General features: G+C 47.1%; 1 protein-coding gene across 1 annotated transcript in view; it reads left to right on the top strand.

Annotated features, from left to right (window-relative positions):
* Positions 1-25,106, top strand: part of LOC140455286 (uncharacterized) — a 207,344-nt gene that overhangs the window by 131,478 nt on the left and 50,760 nt on the right. Inside the window, exons 34-49 of the mRNA XM_072550032.1 lie at positions 459-758; positions 2,202-2,492; positions 4,985-5,275; positions 7,233-7,532; positions 7,687-7,968; positions 9,454-9,753; positions 11,197-11,487; positions 13,952-14,242; positions 16,202-16,501; positions 16,656-16,937; positions 18,856-19,155; positions 19,316-19,597; positions 21,543-21,842; positions 22,003-22,284; positions 24,207-24,506; positions 24,667-24,948. Of these exons, the coding sequence (XP_072406133.1) occupies positions 459-758; positions 2,202-2,492; positions 4,985-5,275; positions 7,233-7,532; positions 7,687-7,968; positions 9,454-9,753; positions 11,197-11,487; positions 13,952-14,242; positions 16,202-16,501; positions 16,656-16,937; positions 18,856-19,155; positions 19,316-19,597; positions 21,543-21,842; positions 22,003-22,284; positions 24,207-24,506; positions 24,667-24,948 (4,674 nt within the window). The remainder of the gene's footprint in view (positions 1-458; positions 759-2,201; positions 2,493-4,984; positions 5,276-7,232; positions 7,533-7,686; positions 7,969-9,453; positions 9,754-11,196; positions 11,488-13,951; positions 14,243-16,201; positions 16,502-16,655; positions 16,938-18,855; positions 19,156-19,315; positions 19,598-21,542; positions 21,843-22,002; positions 22,285-24,206; positions 24,507-24,666; positions 24,949-25,106) is intronic.

Consider the following 25,106-nt stretch of genomic DNA (forward strand, 5'->3'; position numbering starts at 1 on the left):
AGCAGTGACTACCATTTGACCTTCTTTCAAAATAGTTTAAAGCTCTCTCTCTTTCTCACTCTGTCTCTCTCCACACCATCTTCACTCAGTGGTTCATTGAACCCAATGTTTTGTACCTGGTTCATTTTGATTGTGATGATTCTTTAAACCCATTACAGGGACACAGGGACTGCTGGATGTGATCTCCACTCACACTCAACAAACTGTGATCTTTAGCAAAGCTAATTTTATACAGATAACCCCCCCAGGGTGATAGCTAGCAGATGTAAACCTTACAGCAGTGTTTAACCCGTGACATGATATGAGGGTGTATCTCTTTCCAGTATTCCTTATTTTTTCACCATCCTCTCACAGGGATTGGCGTTCCCACCATTTCTTGTCCAGAATCACTCCGTCATTCCCCTCGGGCTGTGAACCAGGGCCTGATCCATGATCATTGTCTTCATTTTGAATTGCAGCCTCCACAGATAAAGAGGGTCAGAGGCCGCTCACGGTGGTGGATCTGGGCAAGGTCTCAGTGTCTAAGGTCACATCTGACTCCCTCAAACTCTCCTGGGAAACGGAGAGATCCTATGATTCCTTCCTCATCGAGTACGGCCCTGAGGGCTCCGAAGATGTAAGCGAGATCCCAGTAACCGGTGACCGTCGATCTGCTGTCATCACAGGCCTGAGGCCTAGCATCACCTACAAGCTCCGTGTCTACGGGCTGTCTGGTGACCAACGCAGCAGACCGCTGACCACCTCCGCCAAGACCACAGGTATTTCTGCTGAAACTGTGTAACTGTCTTTTTTACAGAGAAATGTTTTTGTCATACATCAAGTGGTAGAGGCCACATTTCCTTCCACAGCCTCATGGTGTTGCCATGACAACATCCACCATTTCAGAATGGCATTTCGTCACCTCGTGGAATACTGATTCACATTGCACTTTAACTGTCACTTTATTCTGCAGCTGAGCCAAGGAGAGCAAAAAGTACAAAATCTATACTGGTCACCAACCACCTCATTAACCTTCCATCTTCCCAATGTCGACGTGAGTGTGCCTGAGCGTCTGTCCTCACAGCAATCATTGAGTGGCTCCCAGCCCAGCAACGCCAAAATTTGACATCCTCCTCGTCGTTTCCAAATCCCTCACCACCCCATTTCATGAATCCTGAGCAAGCAGGTGAAAGGCCCCAACATAATGTCCCAACTGGGAGACAGTCCATCTGGCACTGAGGCATTCCCTCAGTACAGCAATACATCCTTCGGCCTTACACCATTCCTGAGTCTCTGGTGTGGAAGCGCTGACCTCCTTAACCTCTTCAGTCTGATTCCAGAGGGAGCCACAGCTGGGAATTCCAGCTCTTTGTCTCGGCTCTCAGTTCCCAGATGCTTCCCAAGACAGTCACCATCTCTGGGGCCTTTCCAGCTAAGAACTATCCTGCCATTGGCCGCCTGACCTCTCTCTTCCTGCAGCCAATCAGAAAGCAAACTCGTCCCTTGTTAGCCTGATTGGTTAATTGCCAATCCATTTCTCATTCCCAGAATTTAATAACCAATGAACAGAAATAAATAACCAGCCAACAGTTTTGCATGGACTGTGCAGAAATGGGGGCATTTCCCGTAAAGATTTTCCACCAATGGAAGTTCTCCAGTGACACCATCGATTAACCTGCAGCTAGTCTCACGGAGTCTAGCAGGACAGCAGAACCTTTCACACTGTGAGCTTATCTTCAATGAGCTAGTCATGCCACGCTCCCTCCAAAACATCCCCTCAACTCCCTCCCTCTTTTCCCTCAACACACTCGCTTTGACCCCCCTCAATTCCCTCCGTCTGACCTCCCTCAATTCCTTCCCTCTATCCCACTCAACTCCTTCCCTTTGCCTCCCTCAGTCCTCCTCAACTCCCTCCCTCTATCCCCCTCATTTCCCTCCCACTGTCCCCCTCAACTCCCTCCCTCTGTCCCCCTCAACCTGCTCCCTCTGTCTCCCTCACTCTGACTCCCTCAACTCCCTCCCTCTGATCCCCTCAATGACCTCCCTCTGCCTCCCTCAGTTACTGGTTACTGTGGCAATATATCGCATGAGCTGAACTAACCAATTGAATTTATAAATTCCAGGATTGGTTCATGTATTATGCTCTCACAAGGATCTAACATGTATAAGCCCAACCTTTTTCCTGCAGTCACCTACTGGTGTTTTTTTTCTCCCTTTCCTAGCCACCGCAGCTAAAGACGCTGTGAAGCCAAGTAAACTTGGCGACCTTTCTGTCTCTCACATCACGGCTCAGTCCTTCAAACTCTCCTGGACAGCGAGCGAGGGCTTCGATTCCTTTCTGATAGAGTACAGCACCTCGGAGCCCCGGGGAGTGTACAACCTGACCATGACCGGGGACCAAAGGTCTACCTCCATCAAAGGCCTGAGGCCTACCACCGTCTACACTGTCCGTCTCTATGGGGTCGCTAAGGGCCAGCGCACAAAGCCACTGACCAGCGTAGTGACCACCACAGGTATTTGTTGCAGGAAGAAAATTGTTTGTTTTCCTTTTAAAGCCTTTTGTAGAGCCTTTGCAGGAAGGGGGTGTCATGTCATTGAGCTGCTGTTGGCTACGCTTTACCAATCCTGAAAATCTTGACCCATGTTTCTCATGGAACGTGGTCCAGCTACAACAGAAAAACAGAATTTGGAACTGAGGAAATATTTGTCCTCACTCACACCAATGCTCCTTAAACCTTCGTGAGACATGAGGGGTTTACTGGCAAGCATAGTTCCTGCTCAGAAAACCTTGGGTGCCTTTGTCTTTGTGCTTTTGTCTGAATTCATTGGGTAAAGTAATCCCTGTGAATCTACTCTCTCATTCTCAGGAATACACTTGGCCAACAATCTACCTCGGGGTAGGCCCCGATCCTCTCTGCTTTCTCCTGGAATAATTCGGGTTGGCCAATGTGTGGGGGGCTGGGGGGGGGTATTCAGTGAACGTTCTGGAACCTGCAATGGCCGCAATGTCCCAGTGTTTCACTGCAAGCTCTTCCTCCCCCTCAAACAAAGCAAAATGGTGGATATCCCATCATTTTCCTTTGTTGCGTCTGCAGCTATTAGAATGTGGAGTGTGTGTGTGTGCCTGAACAGGAAGCGTCTCTGGGAATACTGCGACGGCATTAAATTCTCAACACTTTTCCCAGCTGTTTGGCTCAGCCGACGGAGAATCAGCTGGGAATGCTGTTCCTCCTCCGTGTAGATCTGAATTTGACCCGTTGGAATATTGGAGTGGTGCTGTTGATCTGTCTGTGTGTATATTAAGCCCCTTATATTGAGAACTTGGTGATCTCTGTTACCTGACAGTGTGGAAACTGCAAGGACCAAGGAACGTCAGACAATTGACAAAAATGCCACTGGTGACTCGAAATGTTCAAACTCAGCATTGGTGGGCCTGGGCTGTAGCTGAGGAGGCACCATTTATTGTTTCACAGGATGTGGGCATCGCTGGATCGCGACCAGCATTTAGAATAGAATTGCATAGCAATTTATTGTCAGGTGCCTTTAGAGTAAGTTGCGTATAAATCGCCACAATTTGGTACCATTTTAGTTACAGGAATTATAAAAAGAAATAATTGAGTCAAAGTTAGGACAAACTTCATCTTTTGTTCACTCCACAGCAATCTGGGTTTCTGGAGGGGCTCTTCACAGCAATGGAGCAGAGGCTGTGGGAACTGGGGGAGGGAAACACAAAGGGGAGTGGGCTTCCTCTTCAAACGGGCTGCCTGCACTTGGTGGCTCTTTCTTTCTGTTCAGCACGATTGTATCATTCTGGGATGCACAGCAATGTGTCAGCTGGCAAAACCAGCAACGCAGCAAATGTTCCATCTGCCCATCCCACACTGTCAATCAGGGTCTGCTTCCAATAACTCATCAGGAGAGATGTGCTCCACTGGGTGTTGTTCAGTTGGAGCAGGTATGGCTGTGTGTGTGTGTGTGTGCGTGTGTGTGTGCGTGTGTGTGTGCGTGTGTGTGTGTGTGTGTGTGTGTGTGTGTCTGTGTGTGTCAACATGTCCGTGTGTGTGTCCACGTGGTGCGTTTGTGTGCCTTCCGAGGACGCTGGTCAATATTCCCAATGTCTGCTTAAACGTTCCGGATTTCCTTGAGTCCTGGCAAATATTCCCCTGCAACCTGGTCAATATTGCGGGTACTCCATCAAAATATTCCCTGGGAGTCCCAGATGATGTCCTGAGGTTGCAGGTGCCACATAAATGCAGACTCTCTGTCGCAGCCAAATGCCTCATTCTCGGAGCCACAGTAAACACACAGTGACCAGACTGTGAACCTCAGGATTTTGGGTTGGTCGGCTTAAACAGTGGAGGATTGTCACTTGACAGTCCTGACAATGTGAGGTGGCAGCAGAGTCGGGGTTCAAATCCAAACCACATCTTTAAACAAAAAAAAAAGCCAGAGAACTGCTGATGCTGGAAATCAGAAATAAAATCAGGAATCGCAAGACAAACCCAGTTCAGACGAAGGATCAGTTGATCTGAAATATTAACTCAGTTTTTCCACAAACTTCTGATTTAGTTTCCAAAATCTTTCTTTCCCATTTTAACCGTACAACTGCAAAAACACCATCACCCAGTCCTTGTTGGGTGGAATGAGCTAATGTGAAACCTCAAAACATGAAGAGGGGAATCGCTGTATGTGTTATAGTTATATCGAGTAAAAGATTTCAAAACAAACTTTGCTGATCGTACGATCTGTTGGAACGCTGTGACTGTAAGGAGACAATTTGTAAGCTTCAGTTCAGCTCAGAGTGTTGCAGAGAAAGAGATGGATTTGAATATCAGGGAATCACTTCCAGACTAGCCAGGGAGTCGCACAGAACCGATTCTAATTGAAGTGATCCATTTTGGCTGAATGGTTTGCTTCTGGCGTTATTCTGATATTGTTGACCTGAGTTCTGGTGTGACCCCATGCTCGTGATTTGACATTTTGTTCTCTCCCTCACTGTGTCCAGCCCTGACAGATAAGGCCGTGGTCAAACCCGTTAAACTGGGCCCTCTTTCCGTTTCCACGGTGACGGCTCACTCTGTGCGGGTCTCCTGGACGACAGATTTGGTCTTTGGTTCTTTCCTGATCGAGTACAGAATCGTGGGGTCCCAGAGCGTGCAGAATGTGACGGTGATGGCCCATCGCCGCTCCTACCTCATCACAGGCCTGAGGCCTAGCACCAAATACACCGTCACCGTCTATGGGATTTCCAGAGGCCAGCGCACAGCACTGTCAACATCTGTGATAACCACAAGAGGTACATATCGTTCAGCAAATGGCCAATAGAATTCCCAGTCAATTATTCCCATTCTCCGTCTGGAGCTGCTACTAAACTTCAGCAAAAAATATTTTCCTCATTCAACTGGACACCTTTATGAGGGAAAATATTTTCATTGACCATTCAACTCTTGAGGTGCTTAAAGGCTTCCAGCACTTTTTCTGTCATCTCTCTTCCACTTTGTACCTCAGTATATTTTATCAGTTGCTATGGCGATGTTGGTCACTCTGGGCTGGTGACTGCAGTGAAACAAGTAACTCCAGTCAGTGGGGGAGGTGACGGACATTGGGCGGAGCCATCAGGTAGTTGTGTAAACACCAACACAAAGACTCAAGCGATGGTGCCCAGTTATCACATCAGGGCAGCACTGAGGCTCCCCACTCTGGTCTTGTCTCTTCCTTCAGGGATGTGCAGGTTTCTGATATATTTATACCATCCACCCGCATTTGGGAGCTGTGTATAAATATCCTCCTGTGATTCATCTTTGTGAACCATGTACATTCCCAATGACTTTACTTGAACACCTCTGCGCTGTTTATTCTGCTGTGAAAACTCTGTGACACATCAAAGTTGGCCAACATTTCTACATTGGCCTCTTCCACTTAGAGCAATGATGGACATCCCCCATTGGTCATTCAAGTGATGATGTGTCTGTGACTTTGCTCTTTGTCATTCCACTACAGCAGGCATCACACACGGTCTGAGAGGAGGAATGTCCTTCCTGTCCTTTCTATTAATCTCTTTATCCTTTCGGGAGTAGGCTACAGGAAGGGCCTTTGAAAAGCAGCAGAGGAGATTGATGAGAATTGTCCCAGGACAGAGGAACATTAGTGATGATGAGAGTCTCGAGATCTGTCCTCCTCAGAACAGAGAACGCTCAGGAGAGATTTGAACGTCGCCTCTAAATTCTACAAGGGTTTTGGACCCTATTGATAACCTCACGTTGACACATCACTCCAGTTAAATAGAGGCTTTTCCCATCAGAACTGTGTTATTCTCTGAAGTGGAACGATATGTCAGGATCTCAGTAATAGATGGTGGAGATATTCCATAGGAATTGATCTGATACAGAATTGACACAAACGCATTGAGTTCATTCTAACCAATCGCTGTTCCTAAAATAGTTCAGAATCAGTGCGTTAACTGATCTGAAGGCAGAGATTTGTATTACTCGATTAAATAGAGGCAGAATACAGAAAGAAGTTTTGGAATGGCTGTATAATTAGGATTTGATTTGATATACAATTGTGACATGTCCCAAAATGCAGTTAAAAGTATTGTGTTGCGTGTAATACAGACTGATCATCCCTTACCTCAGTACATCAGAGTAACAGAACAGAATGCAGAACATGGTGTTTCCCTGGTCCACTGATAGAAAGGTCACAGAGGTTCCCACTGTGCTGAGACTGAAGCTGGGCTATTAAAGGTAATAATGGATATTGTTACACTTTAATGTGATGACACCTTGTGGTCTCTCTTTCCTGCTTTCAGACCCCTATTCAATTCTGTCTCTTTGGTCAATCAAATAGTCACCTGTCCTGAAAAGTCTGTATCTGACTCTGTGTCAAATGCCATGTTAAATCACTCAAATGACTGTTTGATTGCTCTACTGGTGCTAGATTAATGCAAGCTGTTGTTGTTCTCACAATCTGCATTGGCTGATAATGAGGTGCCATCAATCCTTGTATTTCTTGAAGCTCCATTGATGTTCAAAGCAGCTTTAATGGGCTCAGTGCTGTGTCAATGCTGGAGTGAGTTCTGTGCTGGGAGAGAGAGGGGAGAACCTCAGAACAGTTATTGAGTGTTCCAGTCTCTTCACCGTCCCTTCACTGGGATCGGTGTTCCCACCATTTCTTGTCCAGAATCACTCCGTCATTCCCCTCGGACTTTGAACCAGGGCCTGATCCATGATCATTGTCTTCATTTTGAATTGTAGCCTCCACAGATAAAGAGGGTCAGAGGCCGCTCACGGTGGTGGATCTGGGCAAGGTCTCAGTGTCTAAGGTCACGTCCGACTCCCTCAAACTCTCCTGGGAAACGGAGAGATCCTATGATTCCTTCCTGATTGAATATGGCCCAGAGGGCTCAGAGGATGTGAGCGAGCTCCCGGTAACCAGTGACCGTCGATCTGCTGTCATCACAGGCCTGAGGCCTAGCACCACCTACAAGCTGCATGTCTACGGGCTCTCTGGTGACCAACGCAGCAGACCGCTGACCACCTCTGCAAAGACCGCAGGTATTGCCCCTCAGCTTGAGTGTAACTTTATTCTAATTTACATCCTCTGCTGTTTCTCTGGGTTGTTGACCTGAGTTTTAGTTTGACCCCCCGTTGAAAATTTAACATGTTTCTCTTTTCTCCCCTCCTTCCCCTCCCCGTCCATCCCTGTCAGACAAGGCTGTGGTCAAACCTGTTAAACTGGGCCCCCTTTCTGTTTCCACGGTGACGGCTCACTCTGTGCGGGTCTCCTGGACGACAGAGTTGGTCTTTGGTTCCTTCCTCATCGAGTACAGAATCGTGGGGTCCCGGAGCGTGCAGAATGTGACGGTGATGGCCCATCGCCGCTCCTACCTCATCACAGGCCTGAGGCCTAGCACCAAATACACCGTCACCGTCTATGGGATTTCCAGAGGCCAGCGCACAGCACTGTCAACATCTGTGATAACCACAAGAGGTACCTGTCATTCAGCAAATGGCCAATAGAATTCCCAGTCAATTATTCCCATTCTCCGTCTGGAGCTGCTGCTGAACGTCAATGAAAAATATTTTCCTCATTTTGACTGGACACCTTTCTGAGGGAAAATATTTTCATTGACCATTCCTCCCTTGAGGCTCCTAAATGCTTCCAGCACATTCTCTCTCATCTCTCTTCCACTTTGCACCTCAATATATTTTATCAGTTACTATGGTGATGTTGGTCACTCTGGGCTGGTGATTGCAGTGAAACAAGTAACTCCAGTCAGTGAGGGAGGGGCCAGACAGTGGGCTGGACTGTCGTGAACTTGTGTAAATGCCAGCACAAAGACCCAAGCGATGGTGCCCAGTTATCACATCAGGGCAGCACTGAGGCTCCCCACTCTGGTCTTGTCTCTTCCTTCAGAGATGTGCAAGCTTCTGATATATTTATAACATCCACCCACATTTGGGAGCTGTGTATAAATATCCTCATGTGATTCATCTTTGTGAATCATGGACATCCCCAATGACTTTACTTGAACACCTCTGCACTGTCTATTCTGCTGTGACAACTCTGTGACACATCATAGTTGGCCATCCTTTCTTCATTGGCCCCTTGCACTCAGAACAATGATGAACATCCCCCACTGGTCATTCGAGTGATGATGTGTCTGTGACTTTGCTCTTTGTCCTTCCACTACAGCAGGCATCACAAACACGGTTCTGCGAGGATGGATGTCCTTCCTGTCCTTTCTATCGATCTCTTTATCCTTTAGGGAGTAGGCTACAGAAGGGCCTTTGAGAGGCAGCTGAGCAGATTGAGAATTGTCCCAGGACAGAGGAACATTAGTGATGATGTGAGTCTCGAGAACCGTCCTCCTCAGAACAGAGAACGCTCAGGAGGGATTTGAACGCTGTCTCTAAAATCTTCAAGGCTTTTGACCCGATGTATAACCTCACATTGACATAGAATGCATATCTCCAGTTCAACAGCGGCTTTCCAAACAGAAATAGGTCATTCTCGGGAGTGGAGTGATAGGTCAGGGTCTTGGTAATAGATCGCGGAGAGCGTCCATAGGAATTGGTCTGATAACAGAATTAAACGGACACATTAAGTCAATTCTGGCCAATCTCGGTGTCTCAAAAGAGTTCAGAATCAGTGAGTCAACTGATTTGAGCTCAGGGATTTAAAATAATCAAAGGCTGCATAATGAAGCAATTTTCTCTCAAGGATTTGATTTGATGTACAACGTGATGTGTCCCATCTTTAATGGGCTCAGTGCTGTGTCAATGCTGGAGTGAATTCTGTGCTGGGAGAGGGAGGGGAGAACCTCGGAACAGTTATCGAGTGTTCCAGTCTCTTCACCGTCCCTTCACTGGGATGGCCATTCCCACCATTTCTTGTCCAGAATCACTCCGTCATTCCCCTCGGGCTGTGAACCAGGGCCTGATCCATGATCATTGTCTTCATTTTGAATTGCAGCCTCCACAGATAAAGAGGGTCAGAGGCCGCTCACGGTGGTGGATCTGGGCAAGGTCTCAGTGTCTAAGGTCACATCTGACTCCCTCAAACTCTCCTGGGAAACGGAGAGATCCTATGATTCCTTCCTCATCGAGTACGGCCCTGAGGGCTCCGAAGATGTAAGCGAGATCCCAGTAACCGGTGACCGTCGATCTGCTGTCATCACAGGCCTGAGGCCTAGCATCACCTACAAGCTCCGTGTCTACGGGCTGTCTGGTGACCAACGCAGCAGACCGCTGACCACCTCCGCCAAGACCACAGGTATTTCTGCTGAAACTGTGTAACTGTCTTTTTTACAGAGAAATGTTTTTGTCATACATCAAGTGGTAGAGGCCACATTTCCTTCCACAGCCTCATGGTGTTGCCATGACAACATCCACCATTTCAGGATGGCATTTCGTCACCTCGTGGAATACTGATTCACATTGCACTTTAACTGTCACTTTATTCTGCAGCTGAGCCAAGGAGAGCAAAAAGTACAAAATCTATACTGGTCACCAACCACCTCATTAACCTTCCATCTTCCCAATGTCGACGTGAGTGTGCCTGAGCGTCTGTCCTCACAGCAATCATTGAGTGGCTCCCAGCCCAGCAACGCCAAAATTTGACATCCTCCTCGTCGTTTCCAAATCCCTCACCACCCCATTTCATGAATCCTGAGCAAGCAGGTGAAAGGCCCCAACATAATGTCCCAACTGGGAGACAGTCCATCTGGCACTGAGGCATTCCCTCAGTACAGCAATACATCCTTCGGCCTTACACCATTCCTGAGTCTCTGGTGTGGAAGCGCTGACCTCCTTAACCTCTTCAGTCTGATTCCAGAGGGAGCCACAGCTGGGAATTCCAGCTCTTTGTCTCGGCTCTCAGTTCCCAGATGCTTCCCAAGACAGTCACCATCTCTGGGGCCTTTCCAGCTAAGAACTATCCTGCCATTGGCCGCCTGACCTCTCTCTTCCTGCAGCCAATCAGAAAGCAAACTCGTCCCTTGTTAGCCTGATTGGTTAATTGCCAATCCATTTCTCATTCCCAGAATTTAATAACCAATGAACAGAAATAAATAACCAGCCAACAGTTTTGCATGGACTGTGCAGAAATGGGGGCATTTCCCGTAAAGATTTTCCACCAATGGAAGTTCTCCAGTGACACCATCGATTAACCTGCAGCTAGTCTCACGGAGTCTAGCAGGACAGCAGAACCTTTCACACTGTGAGCTTATCTTCAATGAGCTAGTTATGCCACGCTCCCTCCAAAACATCCCCTCAACTCCCTCCCTCTTTTCCCTCAACACACTCGCTTTGACCCCCCTCAATTCCCTCCGTCTGACCTCCCTCAATTCCTTCCCTCTATCCCACTCAACTCCTTCCCTTTGCCTCCCTCAGTCCTCCTCAACTCCCTCCCTCTATCCCCCTCATTTCCCTCCCACTGTCCCCCTCAACTCCCTCCCTCTGTCCCCCTCAACCTGCTCCCTCTGTCTCCCTCACTCTGACTCCCTCAACTCCCTCCCTCTGATCCCCTCAATGACCTCCCTCTGCCTCCCTCAGTTACTGGTTACTGTGGCAATATATCGCATGAGCTGAACTAACCAATTGAATTTATAAATTCCAGGATTGGTTCATGTATTATGCTCTCACAAGGATCTAACATGTATAAGCCCAACCTTTTTCCTGCAGTCACCTACTGGTGTTTTTTTTCTCCCTTTCCTAGCCACCGCAGCTAAAGACGCTGTGAAGCCAAGTAAACTTGGCGACCTTTCTGTCTCTCACATCACGGCTCAGTCCTTCAAACTCTCCTGGACAGCGAGCGAGGGCTTCGATTCCTTTCTGATAGAGTACAGCACCTCGGAGCCCCGGGGAGTGTACAACCTGACCATGACCGGGGACCAAAGGTCTACCTCCATCAAAGGCCTGAGGCCTACCACCGTCTACACTGTCCGTCTCTATGGGGTCGCTAAGGGCCAGTGCACAAAGCCACTGACCAGCGTAGTGACCACCACAGGTATTTGTTGCAGGAAGAAAATTGTTTGTTTTCCTTTTAAAGCCTTTTGTAGAGCCTTTGCAGGAAGGGGGTGTCATGTCATTGAGCTGCTGTTGGCTACGCTTTACCAATCCTGAAAATCTTGACCCATGTTTCTCATGGAACGTGGTCCAGCTACAACAGAAAAACAGAATTTGGAACTGAGGAAATATTTGTCCTCACTCACACCAATGCTCCTTAAACCTTCGTGAGACATGAGGGGTTTACTGGCAAGCATAGTTCCTGCTCAGAAAACCTTGGGTGCCTTTGTCTTTGTGCTTTTGTCTGAATTCATTGGGTAAAGTAATCCCTGTGAATCTACTCTCTCATTCTCAGGAATACACTTGGCCAACAATCTACCTCGGGGTAGGCCCCGATCCTCTCTGCTTTCTCCTGGAATAATTCGGGTTGGCCAATGTGTGGGGGGCTGGGGGGGGGGGGGTTATTCAGTGAACGTTCTGGAACCTGCAATGGCCGCAATGTCCCAGTGTTTCACTGCAAGCTCTTCCTCCCCCTCAAACAAAGCAAAATGGTGGATATCCCATCATTTTCCTTTGTTGCGTCTGCAGCTATTAGAATGTGGAGTGTGTGTGTGTGCCTGAACAGGAAGCGTCTCTGGGAATACTGCGACGGCATTAAATTCTCAACACTTTTCCCAGCTGTTTGGCTCAGCCGACGGAGAATCAGCTGGGAATGCTGTTCCTCCTCCGTGTAGATCTGAATTTGATCCGTTGGAATATTGGAGTGGTGCTGTTGATCTGTCTGTGTGTATATTAAGCCCCTTATATTGAGAACTTGGTGATCTCTGTTACCTGACAGTGTGGAAACTGCAAGGACCAAGGAACGTCAGACAATTGACAAAAATGCCACTGGTGACTCGAAATGTTCAAACTCAGCATTGGTGGGCCTGGGCTGTAGCTGAGGAGGCACCATTTATTGTTTCACAGGATGTGGGCATCGCTGGATCGCGACCAGCATTTAGAATAGAATAGCATAGCAATTTATTGTCAGGTGCCTTTAGAGTAAGTTGCGTATAAGTCGCCACAATTTGGTACCACTTTAGTTACAGGAATTATAAAAAGAAATAATTGAGTCAACGTTAGGACAAACTTCATCTTTTGTTCACTCCACAGCAATCTGGGTTTCTGGAGGGGCTCTTCACAGCGAGGGAGCAGAGGCTGTGGGAACTGGGGGAGGGAAACACAAAGGGGAGTGGGCTTCCTCTTCAAACGGGCTGCGTGCACTTGGTGGCTCTTTCTGTTCAGCACGATTGTATCATTCTGGGATGCACAGCAATGTGTCAGCTGGCAAAACCAGCAACGCAGCAAATGTTCCATCTGCCCATCCCACCCTGTCAATCAGGGTCTGCTTCCAATAACTCATCAGGAGAGATGTGCTCCACTGGGTGTTGTTCAGTTGGAGCAGGTATGTTTGTGTGTATGTGTGTGCGTGTGTGTGTGTGTGTGTGTGTGTGTGTGTGTGTGTGTCAACATGTCCGTGTGTGTGTCCACATGGTGCGTTTGTGTGCCTTCCGAGGACGCTGGTCAATATTCCCAATGTCTGCTTAAACGTTCCGGATTTCCTTGAGTCCTGGCAAATATTCCCCTGCAACCTGGTCAATATTGCGGGTACTCCATCAAAATATTCCCTGGGAGTCCCAGATGATGTCCTGAGGTTGCAGGTGCCACATAAATGCAGACTCTCTGTCGCAGCCAAATGCCTCATTCTCGGAGCCACAGTAAACACACAGTGACCAGACTGTGAACCTCAGGATTTTGGGTTGGTCGGCTTAAACAGTGGAGGATTGTCACTTGACAGTCCTGACAATGTGAGGTGGCAGCAGAGTCGGGGTTCAAATCCAAACCACATCTTTAAACAAAAAAAAAGCCAGAGAACTGCTGATGCTGGAAATCAGAAATAAAATCAGGAATCGCAAGACAAACCCAGTTCAGACGAAGGATCAGTTGATCTGAAATATTAACTCAGTTTTTCCACAAACTTCTGATTTAGTTTCCAAAATCTTTCTTTCCCATTTTAACTGTACAACTGCAAAAACACCATCACCCAGTCCATGTTGGGTGGAATGAGCTAATGTGAAACCTCAAAACATGAAGAGGGGAATCGCTGTATGTGTTATAGTTATATCGAGTAAAAGATTTCAAAACAAACTTTGCTGATCGTACAATCTGTTGGAACGCTGTGACTGTAAGGAGACAATTTGTAAGCTTCAGTTCAGCTCAGAGTGTTGCAGAGAAAGAGATGGATTTGAATATCAGGGAATCACTTCCAGACTAGCCAGGGAGTCGCACAGAACCGATTCTAATTGAAGTGATCCATTTTGGCTGAATGGTTTGCTTCTGGCGTTTTTCTGATGTTGTTGACCTGAGTTCTGGTGTGACCCCATGCTCGTGATTTGACATTTTGTTCTCTCCCTCACTGTGTCCAGCCCTGACAGATAAGGCCGTGGTCAAGCCCGTTAAACTGAGACCTCTTTCCGTTTCCACGGTGACGGCTCACTCTGTGCGGGTCTCCTGGACGACAGATTTGGTCTTTGGTTCTTTCCTGATCGAGTACAGAATCGTGGGGTCCCGGAGCGTGCAGAATGTGACGGTGATGGCCCATCGCCGCTCCTACCTCATCACAGGCCTGAGGCCTAGCACCAAATACACCGTCACCGTCTATGGGATTTCCAGAGGCCAGCGCACAGCACTGTCAACATCTGTGATAACCACAAGAGGTACCTGTCATTCAGCAAATGGCCAATAGAATTCCCAGTCAATTATTCCCATTCTCCGTCTGGAGCTGCTACTAAACTTCAGCAAAAAATATTTTCCTCATTCAACTGGACACCTTTATGAGGGAAAATATTTTCATTGACCATTCAACTCTTGAGGTGCTTAAAGGCTTCCAGCACTTTTTCTGTCATCTCTCTTCCACTTTGTACCTCTGTATATTTTATCAGTTGCTATGGCGATGTTGGTCACTCTGGGCTGGTGACTGCAGTGAAACAAGTAACTCCAGTCAGTGGGGGAGGTGACGGACATTGGGCGGAGCCATCAGGTAGTTGTGTAAACACCAACACAAAGACTCAAGCGATGGTGCCCAGTTATCACATCAGGGCAGCACTGAGGCTCCCCACTCTGGTCTTGTCTCTTCCTTCAGGGATGTGCAGGTTTCTGATATATTTATACCATCCACCCGCATTCGGGAGCTGTGTATAAATATCCTCCTGTGATTCATCTTTGTGAACCATGTACATCCCCAATGACTTTACTTGAACACATCTGCGCTGTTTATTCTGCTGTGAAAACTCTGTGACACATCAAAGTTGGCCAACATTTCTACATTGGCCTCTTCCACTTAGAGCAATGATGGACATCCCCCATTGGTCATTCAAGTGATGATGTGTCTGTGACTTTGCTCTTTGTCATTCCACTACAGCAGGCATCACACACACAGTCTGAGAGGAGGAATGTCCTTCCTGTCCTTTCTATCAATCTCTTTATCCTTTAGGGAGGAGGCTACAGGAAGGGCCTTTGAAAAGCAGCAGAGGAGATTGATGAGAATTGTCCCAGGACAGAGGAACATTAGTGATGATGAGAGTCTCGAGATCTGTCCTCCTCAGAACAGAGAACGCTCAGGAGAGATTTGAACATCGCCTCTAAATTCTACAAGGGTTTTGGACCCTATTGATAACCTCACATTGACACATCTCTCCAGTTCAATAGAGGCTTTTCCCATCAGAACTGTGTTATTCTCTGAAGTGGAACGATATGTCAGGATCTCAGTAATAGATGGTGGAGATATTCCATAGGAATTGATCTGATACAGAATTGACACAAACGCATTGAGTTCATTCTAACCAATCGCTGTTCCTAAAATAGTTCAGAATCAGTGCGTTAACTGATCTGAAGGCAGAGATTTGTATTACTCGATTAAATAGAGGCAGAATACAGAAAGAAGTTTTGGAATGGCTGTATAATTAGGATTTGATTTGATATACAATTGTGACATGTCCCAAAATGCAGTTAAAAGTATTGTGTTGCATGTAATACAGACTGATCATCCCTTACCTCAGTACATCAGAGTAACAGAACAGAATGCAGAACATGGTGTTTCCCTGGTCCACTGATAGAAAGGTCACAGAGGTTCCCACTGTGCTGAGACTGAAGCTGGGCTATTAAAGGTAATAATGGATATTGTTACACTTTAATGTGATGACACCTTGTGGTCTCTCTTTCCTGCTTTCAGACCCCTATTCAATTCTGTCTCTTTGGTCAATCAAATAGTCACCTGTCCTGAAAAGTCTGTATCTGACTCTGTGTCAAATGCCATGTTAAATCACTCAAATGACTGTTTGATTGCTCTACTGGTGCTAGATTAATGCAAGCTGTTGTTGTTCTCACAATCTGCATTGGCTGATAATGAGGTGCCATCAATCCTTGTATTTCTTGAAGCTCCATTGATGTTCAAAGCATCTTTAATGGGCTCAGTGCTGTGTCAATGCTGGAGTGAGTTCTGTGCTGGGAGAGGGAGGGGAGAACCTCGGAACAGTTATCGAGTGTTCCAGTCTCTTCACCGTCCCTTCACTGGGATTGGTGTTCCCACCATTTCTTGTCCAGAATCACGCTATCATTCCCCTCGTGCTGTGAACCAGGGCCTGATCCATGATCATTGTCTTCATTTTGAATTGTAGCCTCCACAGATAAAGAGGGTCAGAGGCCGCTCACGGTGGTGGATCTGGGCAAGGTCTCAGTGTCTAAGGTCACGTCCGACTCCCTCAAACTCTCCTGGGAAACGGAGAGATCCTATGATTCCTTCCTGATTGAATATGGCCCAGAGGGCTCAGAGGATGTGAGCGAGCTCCCGGTAACCAGTGACCGTCGATCTGCTGTCATCACAGGCCTGAGGCCTAGCACCACCTACAAGCTGCATGTCTACGGGCTCTCTGGTGACCAACGCAGCAGACCGCTGACCACCTCTGCAAAGACCGCAGGTATTGCCCCTCAGCTTGAGTGTAACTTTATTCTAATTTACATCCTCTGCTGTTTCTCTGGGTTGTTGACCTGAGTTTTAGTTTGACCCCCCGTTGAAAATTTAACATGTTTCTCTTTTCTGCCCTCCTTCCCCTCCCCGTCCATCCCTGTCAGACAAGGCTGTGGTCAAACCTGTTAAACTGGGCCCTCTTTCTGTTTCCACGGTGACGGCTCACTCTGTGCGGGTCTCCTGGACGACAGAGTTGGTCTTTGGTTCCTTCCTCATCGAGTACAGAATCGTGGGGTCCCGGAGCGTGCAGAATGTGACGGTGATGGCCCATCGCCGCTCCTACCTCATCACAGGCCTGAGGCCGAGCACCAAATACACCGTCACCGTCTATGGGATTTCCAGAGGCCAGCGCACAGCACTATCAACATCTGTGATAACCACAAGAGGTACCTGTCATTCAGCAAATGGACAATAGAATTCCCAGTCAATTATTCCCATTCTCCATCTGGAGCCGCTGCTGAACGTCAATGAAAAATATTTTCCTCATTTCGACTGGACACCTTTCTGAGGGAAAATATTTTCATTGACCATTCCTCCCTTGAGGCTCCTAAATGCTTCCAGCACATTCTCTCTCATCTCTCTTCCACTTTGCACCTCAATATATTTTATCAGTTACTATGATGATGTTGGTCACTCTGGGCTGGTGATTGCAGTCAAACAAGTAACTCCAGTCAGTGAGGGAGGGGCCAGACAGTGGGCTGGACTGTCGTGAACTTGTGTAAACGCCAGCACAAAGACCCAAGCGATGGTGCCCAGTTATCACATCAGGGCAGCACTGCAGCTCCCCACTCTGGTCTTGTCTCTTCCTTCAGAGATGTGCAAGCTTCTGATATATTTATAACATCCACCTGCATTCAGGAGCTGTGTATAAATATCCTCATATGATTCATCTTTGTGATTCATGGACATCCCCAATGACTTTACTTGGAACGCCTCTGCACTGTCTATTCTGCTGTGACAACTCTGTGACACATCATAGTTGGCCATCCTTTCTTCATTGGCCCCTTGCACTCAGAACAATGATGAACATCCCCTATTGGTCATTCGAGTGATGATGTGTCTGTGACTTTGCTCTTTGTCCTTCCACTACAGCAGGCATCACAAACACGGTTCTGCGAGGATGGATGTCCTTCCTGTCCTTTCTATCGATCTCTTTATCCTTTAGGGAGTAGGCTACAGACGAGCCTTTGAGAGGCAGCTGAGCAGATTGAGAATTGTCCCAGGACAGAGGAACATTAGTGATGATGTGAGTCTCGAGAACCGTCCTCCTCAGAACAGAGAACGCTCAGGAGGGATTTGAACGCTGTCTCTAAAATCTTCAAGGCTTTTGACCCGATGTATAACCTCACATTGACATAAAATGCATATCTCCAGTTCAACAGAGGCTTTCCAAACAGAAATAGGTCATTCTCGGGAGTGGAGTGATAGGTCAGGTTCTTGGTAATAGATCGCGGAGAGCGTCCATAGGAATTGGTCTGATAACAGAATTAAACGGACACATTAAGTCAATTCTAGCCAATCTCGGTTTCTCAAAAGAGTTCAGAATCAGTGAGTTTACTGATTTGAGCTCAGGGATTTAAAATAATCAAAGGCTGCATAAGGAAGCAATTTTCTCTCAAGGATTTGATTTGATGTACAACGTGATGTGTCCCGAAATGCAGTGAAAAGTATTGTTTTGTGTGTTATCTAGATGAATCATATCATACATACGTACATCGGGGTAATAGAACAGAATGCAGAGTGTAATGTTTACCTGTTTCACTGATAGAAAGGTCACAGAGATTCCCACTGTGCTGAGACTGATGCCGGCCTAAAGGTAATAATGTTACACGTTAATGTGATGGAACCTTGTGTTCTCTCTTTCCTGCTTTAAGACCTTTCTTCAATTCTGTCTCTTTGGTGAATCTTATACTCACCTGTCCTGAAATCTCTGTAACTGAATCTGTGTCAAAACGCTCATATGGCTGTTTGCCTGCATTAATGGTGCTGGATTAATGCAAGTTATTGTTCTCACAATCTGCATTGGGTGATAATGAGGCGCCATTAATCCTTGTATTTCTTGAAGCTCCATTGCTGTTCGAAGCATCTTTAATGGGCTCAGTGCTGTGTCAATGCTGGAGTGAATTCTGTGCTGGGAGAGGGAGGGGAGAACCTCGGAACAGTTATCGAGTGTTCCAGTCTCTTCACCGTCCCCTCACAGGGATGGCCATTCCCACCATTTCTTGTCCAGAATCACTCCATCATTCCCCTCGTGCTGTGAACCAGGGCCTGATCCATGATCATTGTCTTCATTTTGAATTGTAGCCTCCACAGATAAAGAGGGTCAGAGGCCGCTCACGGTGGTGGATCTGGGCAAGGTCTCAGTGTCTAAGGTCACGGCCGACTCCCTCAAACTCTCCTGGGAAACGGAGAGATCCTATGATTCCTTCCTCATCGAGTATGGCCCAGAGGACTCAGAGGATGTGAGCGAGCTCCCGGTAACCGGTGACCGTCGATCTGCTGTCATCACAGGCCTGAGGCCTAGCACCACCTACAGGCTGCATGTCTACGGGCTCTCTGGTAACCAACGCAGCAGGCCGCTTACCACCTCCACCAAGACCGCAGGTATTGCCCCTCAGCCTGAGAGACACTTTGTTCTAAATGACCTACTTTGATGATTCTCTGACATTGTTGACCTGGGTTTCAGTTTGACCCCCTGTTGAAAATTTAACATGTTTCTCTTTCCTGCCCTCCCACTTTCCCTCTCCCTGTCCATCCCTGACAGACAAGACCGTGGTCAAACCCGTTAAACTGAGACCTCTTTCCGTTTCCACGGTGACGGCTCAATCTGTGCGGGTCTCCTGGACGACAGAGTTGGTCTTTGGTTCCTTCCTCATCGAGTACAGAATCGTGGGGTCCCGGAGCGTGCAGAATGTGACGGTGATGGCCCATCGCCGCTCCTACCTCATCACAGGCCTGAGGCCTAGCACCAAATACACCGTCACCGTCTATGGGATTTCCAGAGGCCAGCGCACAGCACTGTCAACATCTGTGATAACCACAAGAGGTACATATCGTTCAGCAAATGGCCAATAGAATTCCCAGTCAATTATTCCCATTCTCCGTCTGGAGCTGCTGCTGAACGTCAATGAAAAATATTTTCCTCATTTCGACTGGACACCTTTCTGAGGGAAGATATTTTCATTGACCATTCCTCCCTCGAGGCTCCTAAAGGCTTCCAGCACTTTCTCTGTCATCTCTCTTGCACTTTGCACCTCAGTATATTTTATCAGTTGCTGTGGGCTGGTGACTGCACTGAAACAAGTAACTCCAGTCCGTGAGGGAGGGGCCGGACAGTGGGCTGGACTGTCGTGAACTTGTGTAAACGCCAACACAAAGACCCAAGCGATGGTGCCCAGTTATCACATTAGGGCAGCACTGAGGCTCCCAAATCTGGTCTTGTCTCTTCCTTCAGGGATGTGCAAGCTTCTGATATATTTATAACATCCACCTGCATTCAGGAGCTGTGTATAAATATCCTCATGTGATTCATCTTTGTGAATCATGGACATCCCCAATGACTTTACTTGGAACACCTCTGCACTGTTTATTCTGCTGTGACTACTCTATGACACATCATAGTTGGCCATCCTTTCTTCATTGGCCCCTTGCACTCAGAGCAATGATGAACATCCCCCACTGGTCATTCGAGTGATGATGTGTCTGTGATTTTGCTCTTTGTCCTTCCACTACAGCAGGCATCACAAACACGGTTCTGCGAGGATGGATGTCCTTCCTGTCCTTTCTATCGATCTCTTTATCCTTTAGGGAGTAGGCTACAGAAGGGCCTTTGAGAGGCAGCAGAGGAGATTGACTAGAATTGTCCCAGGACAGAGGAAGGTTAGTGATGATGAGAGTCTCGAGATCTGTCTTCCTCAGAACAGAGAACACTTAGGAATGAATTGAACAATGTCTCTAAATTCTTCAAGATTTTTGACCCCATTGATAACCTCACATTGACACAGAATGCATGTCTCCAGTTCAATAGAGGATTTTCCCAACAGAACTGGGTCATTCTCTGAAGTGAAAAGATATGTCAGGATCTCTGTAAGAGATGGTGGAGAGAGTCCATAGGAATTGCTATGCAACAGAATTGACACAGATATATTGAGTTAATTCTAACCAATCACTTCTTGAAATAGTTCAGAATCAATTCGTTAACTGCTCTGAGGGCAGAGATTTGTCTTGATCGATTAAATAGAGGCTAAATACAGAAACAATTTTTTCAAATAGCTGTAAAATTAGGATGTAATTTGATTTACAATTGTGACATGTCCCAAAATGCAGTGAAAAGTATTGTGTTGCGTGCGATACAGACTGATCATCCCTTACCTCAGTACATCAGAGTAACAGAACAGAATGCAGAACATAATGATATACCTGGTCCACTGATAGAAAGGTCACAGAGGTTCCCACTGTGCTGAGACTGAAGCTGGGCTATTAAAGGTAATAATGGATATTGTTACATTTGAATAGGGGTCACCTTGTGATCTCTCTTTCCTGCTTTCAGACCCCTATTCAATTCTGTCTCTTTGGTCAATCCGACAGTCACCTGTCCTGAAAACTCTGTATCTGACTCTGTCAAATGACATCTAAATCACTCAGATGGCTGTTTGGTTGCTGTAATGGTGCTAGATTAATGCAAGCTGTTGTTGTTCTCACAATCTGCATTGGCTGATAATGAGGCGCCATTAATCCTTGTATTTCTTGAAGCTCCATTGATGTTCAAAGCATCTTTAATGGGCTCAGTGCTGTTTCAATGCTGGAGTGAGTTCCATGTTGGGAGAGAGAAGGGAGAACCTCAGAACAGTTATCGAGTGTTCCAGTCTCTTCACCGTCCCCTCACTGGGATGGCCATTCCCACCATTTCTTGTCCAGAATCACTCCGTCATTCTCCTCAGGCTGTGAACCAGGGCCTGATCCATGATCATTGTCTTCATTTTGAATTGTAGCCTCCACAGATAAAGAGGGTCAGAGGCCGCTCACGGTGGTGGATCTGGGCAAGGTCTCAGTGTCTAAGGTCACGTCCGACTCCCTCAAACTCTCCTGGGAAACGGAGAGATCCTATGATTCCTTCCTGATTGAATACAGCCCTGAGGGCTCAGAGGATGTGAGCGAGCTCTCGGTAACCGGTGACCATCGATCCGCTGTCATCACAGGCTTGAGGCCTAGCACCACCTACAAACTGTATATCTACGGGCTCTCTGGTGACCAACGCAGCAGACCGCTGACCACCTCCTCCAAGACCGCAGGTATTGCCCCTCAGCCAGAGAGACACTTTGTTCTAAATGGCCTCCTTTGATGATTCTCTGACATTGTTGACCTGGGTTTCGGTTTGACCCCCTGTTGAAAATTTAACATGTTTCTCTTTCCTGCCCTCCCACCTTCCCTCTCCCTATCCATCCCTGACAGATAAGGCCGTGGTCAAACCCGTTAAACTGAGACCTCTTTCCGTTTCCATGGTGACGGCTGAATCTGTGCGGGTCTCCTGGACAACAGAGTTGGTCTTTGGTTCTTTCCTGATCGAGTACAGAATCGTGGGGTCCCGGAGCGTGCAGAATGTGACGGTGATGGCCCATCGCCGCTCCTACCTCATCACAGGCCTGAGGCCTAGCACCAAATACACCGTCACCGTCTATGGGATTTCCAGGGGCCAGCGCACAGCACTGTCAACATCTGTGATAACCACAAGAGGTACCTGTCATTCAGCAAATGGCCAATAGAATTCCCAGTCAATTATTCCCATTCTCCATCTGGAGCTGCTGCTGAACTTCAGCGAAAAATATTTTCCTCACTTTTGACTGGACACCTTTCTGAGGGAAAATACTTTCATTGATCATTCCTCCCTCGAGGCTCCTAAATGCTTCCAGCACTTTCTCTATCATCTCTCTTCCACTTTGCACCTCAATGTTTTATCAGTTGTTGTGGGCTGGTGACTGCAGTGAAACAAGTAACTCCAGTCCGTGGGGGAGGTGCTGGACATTGGGCGGAGCCATCAGGTAGTTGTGTAAATGCCAACCCAAAGACCCAAGCGATGGTGCCCAGTTATCACATCAGGGCAGCACTGAGGCTCCCCACTCTGGTCTTGTCTCTTCCTTCAGAGATGTGCAAGTTTCTGATATATTTATAGCATCCACCTGAATTCAGGAGCTGTGTATAAATATCCTCATGTGATTCATCTTTGTGATTCATGGACATCCCCAATGGCTTTACTTCGAACACCTCTGCACTGTTTATTCTGCGGTGACAACTCTGTGACACATCATAGTTGGCCAACATTCCTTCATTGGCCTCTTGCACTCAGAGCAATGATGAACATTCCTCATTGGTCATTTGAGTGATGATGTATCTGTGACTTTGCTCTTTGTCCTTCCACTACAGCAGGCATCACAAACACGGCCTGAGAGGAGGGATGTCCTTCCTGTCCTTTCTATCAATCTCTTTATCCTTTCGGGAGTAGGCTACAGGTAGGGATTTGAATAGGCAGCGGCATAGCTTGACTAGAATTGTCCCAGGACAGAGGAACGTTAGTGATGATGAGAGTCTCGAGAACCGTCCTCCTCAGAACAGAGAACGCTCAGGAGAGATTTGAACGTTGTCTCTAAAATATTCAAGGGTTTTCGCACGATCTTTAACCTCACATTGACATGGATGCATATCTCTAGTTCAAAAGAGGCTTTCCCAACAGAACTGTGTCCTTCACTGAAGTGGAGTGATTGGACAGGTTCTCGGTAATAGATAGCGGAGAGTGTCTATAGGAATTGCTCTGAAACAGAATTGACACAGAAGCATTGAGTCAATTCTAACCACTCTGTTTCTCGAAAGAGTTCAGAATCAGTGAGTTAACTGATCTGAGTGCAGGGATTTAAAATAATCAGTTAAATAGAGGCGCGTAATGAAGCAATTTTTGCTCAAAGATTTGATTTGATTTACAATTGTGACATGTCCCTAAATGCAGTGAAAAAGTATTGCTTTGCGTGCTATCCAGTCTAATTGTACCAAACATACGTACATCAGGGTAATAGAACAGAATGCAGAATATAATGTTTACCTCGTTCACTCATAGACTGGTCACAGAGATTCCCACTGAGCTGAGATTGAAGCTGAGCTATTAAAGATAATAATGGATATTGTTCCATTTTAATGTGATGAAACATTGTGATCTCTCTTTCCTGCTTTAAGACTCCTCTTCAATTCTGTCTCTTTGGTCAAACTTATACTCACTTGTCTTGAAATCTCTGTAACTGATTCAGTGTCAAATGCCATATCAAAATGCTCATATGGCTGTTTGACCACATTAGTGGTGCTAGATTAATGCAAGTTGTTATTGTTGTCACAACCTGCATTGGCTGATAATGAGGTGCCATTAAACCTTGTGTTTCTTGGAACTGCATTGCTATTCAAAGCATCTTTAAAGGGCCGAGTGCTGTGTCAATGCAGGAGTGAGTTCTGTGTTGGGAGAGAGAGTGGAGAACCTCGGAACAGTTATCGAGTGTTGCTGTCTCTTCACTGGGATGGCCATTCCCACCATTTCTTGTCCAGAATCACTCCATCATTCCCCTCGTGCTGTGAACCAGGGCCTGATCCATGATCATTGTCTTCATTTTGAATTGTAGCCTCCACAGATAAAGAGGGTCAGAGGCCGCTCACGGTGGTGGATCTGGGCAAGGTCTCAGTGTCTAAGGTCACGTCCGACTCCCTCAAACTCTCCTGGGAAACGGAGAGATCCTATGATTCCTTCCTCATCGAGTATGGCCCAGAGGAATCAGAGGATGTGAGCGAGCTCCCGGTAACCGGTGACCATCGATCCGCTGTCATCACAGGCTTGAGGCCTAGCACCACCTACAAACTGTATATCTACGGGCTCTCTGGTGACCAACACAGCAGACCGCTGACCACCTCCTCCAAGACCGCAGGTATTGCCCCTCAGCCAGAGAGACACTTTGTTCTAAATGGCCTCCTTTGATGATTCTCTGACATTGTTGACCTGGGTTTCGGTTTGACCCCCTGTTGAAAATTTAACATGTTTCTCTTTCCTGCCCTCCCACTTTCCCTCTCCCTGTCCATCCCTGACAGATAAGGCCGTGGTCAAACCCGTTAAACTGAGACCTCTTTCCGTTTCCATGGTGACGGCTGAATCTGTGCGGGTCTCCTGGACAACAGAGCTGGTCTTTGGTTCTTTCCTGATCGAGTACAGAATCGTGGGGTCCCGGAGCGTGCAGAATGTGACGGTGATGGCCCATCGCCGCTCCTACCTCATCACAGGCCTGAGGCCTAGCACCAAATACACAGTCACCGTCTATGGGATTTCCAGAGGCCAGCGCACAGCACTGTCAACATCTGTGATAACCACAAGAGGTACATATCGTTCAGCAAATGGCCAATAGAATTCCCAGTCAATTATTCCCATTCTCCGTATGGAGCTGCTGCTGAACTTCAGCGAAAAATATTTTCCTCACTTTTGACTGAACACCTTTCTGAGGGAAAATACTTTCATTGATCATTCCTCCCTCGAG

Source organism: Chiloscyllium punctatum, chromosome 30, assembly GCF_047496795.1.
Source record: "Chiloscyllium punctatum isolate Juve2018m chromosome 30, sChiPun1.3, whole genome shotgun sequence".
Taxonomy (NCBI): domain Eukaryota; kingdom Metazoa; phylum Chordata; class Chondrichthyes; order Orectolobiformes; family Hemiscylliidae; genus Chiloscyllium; species Chiloscyllium punctatum.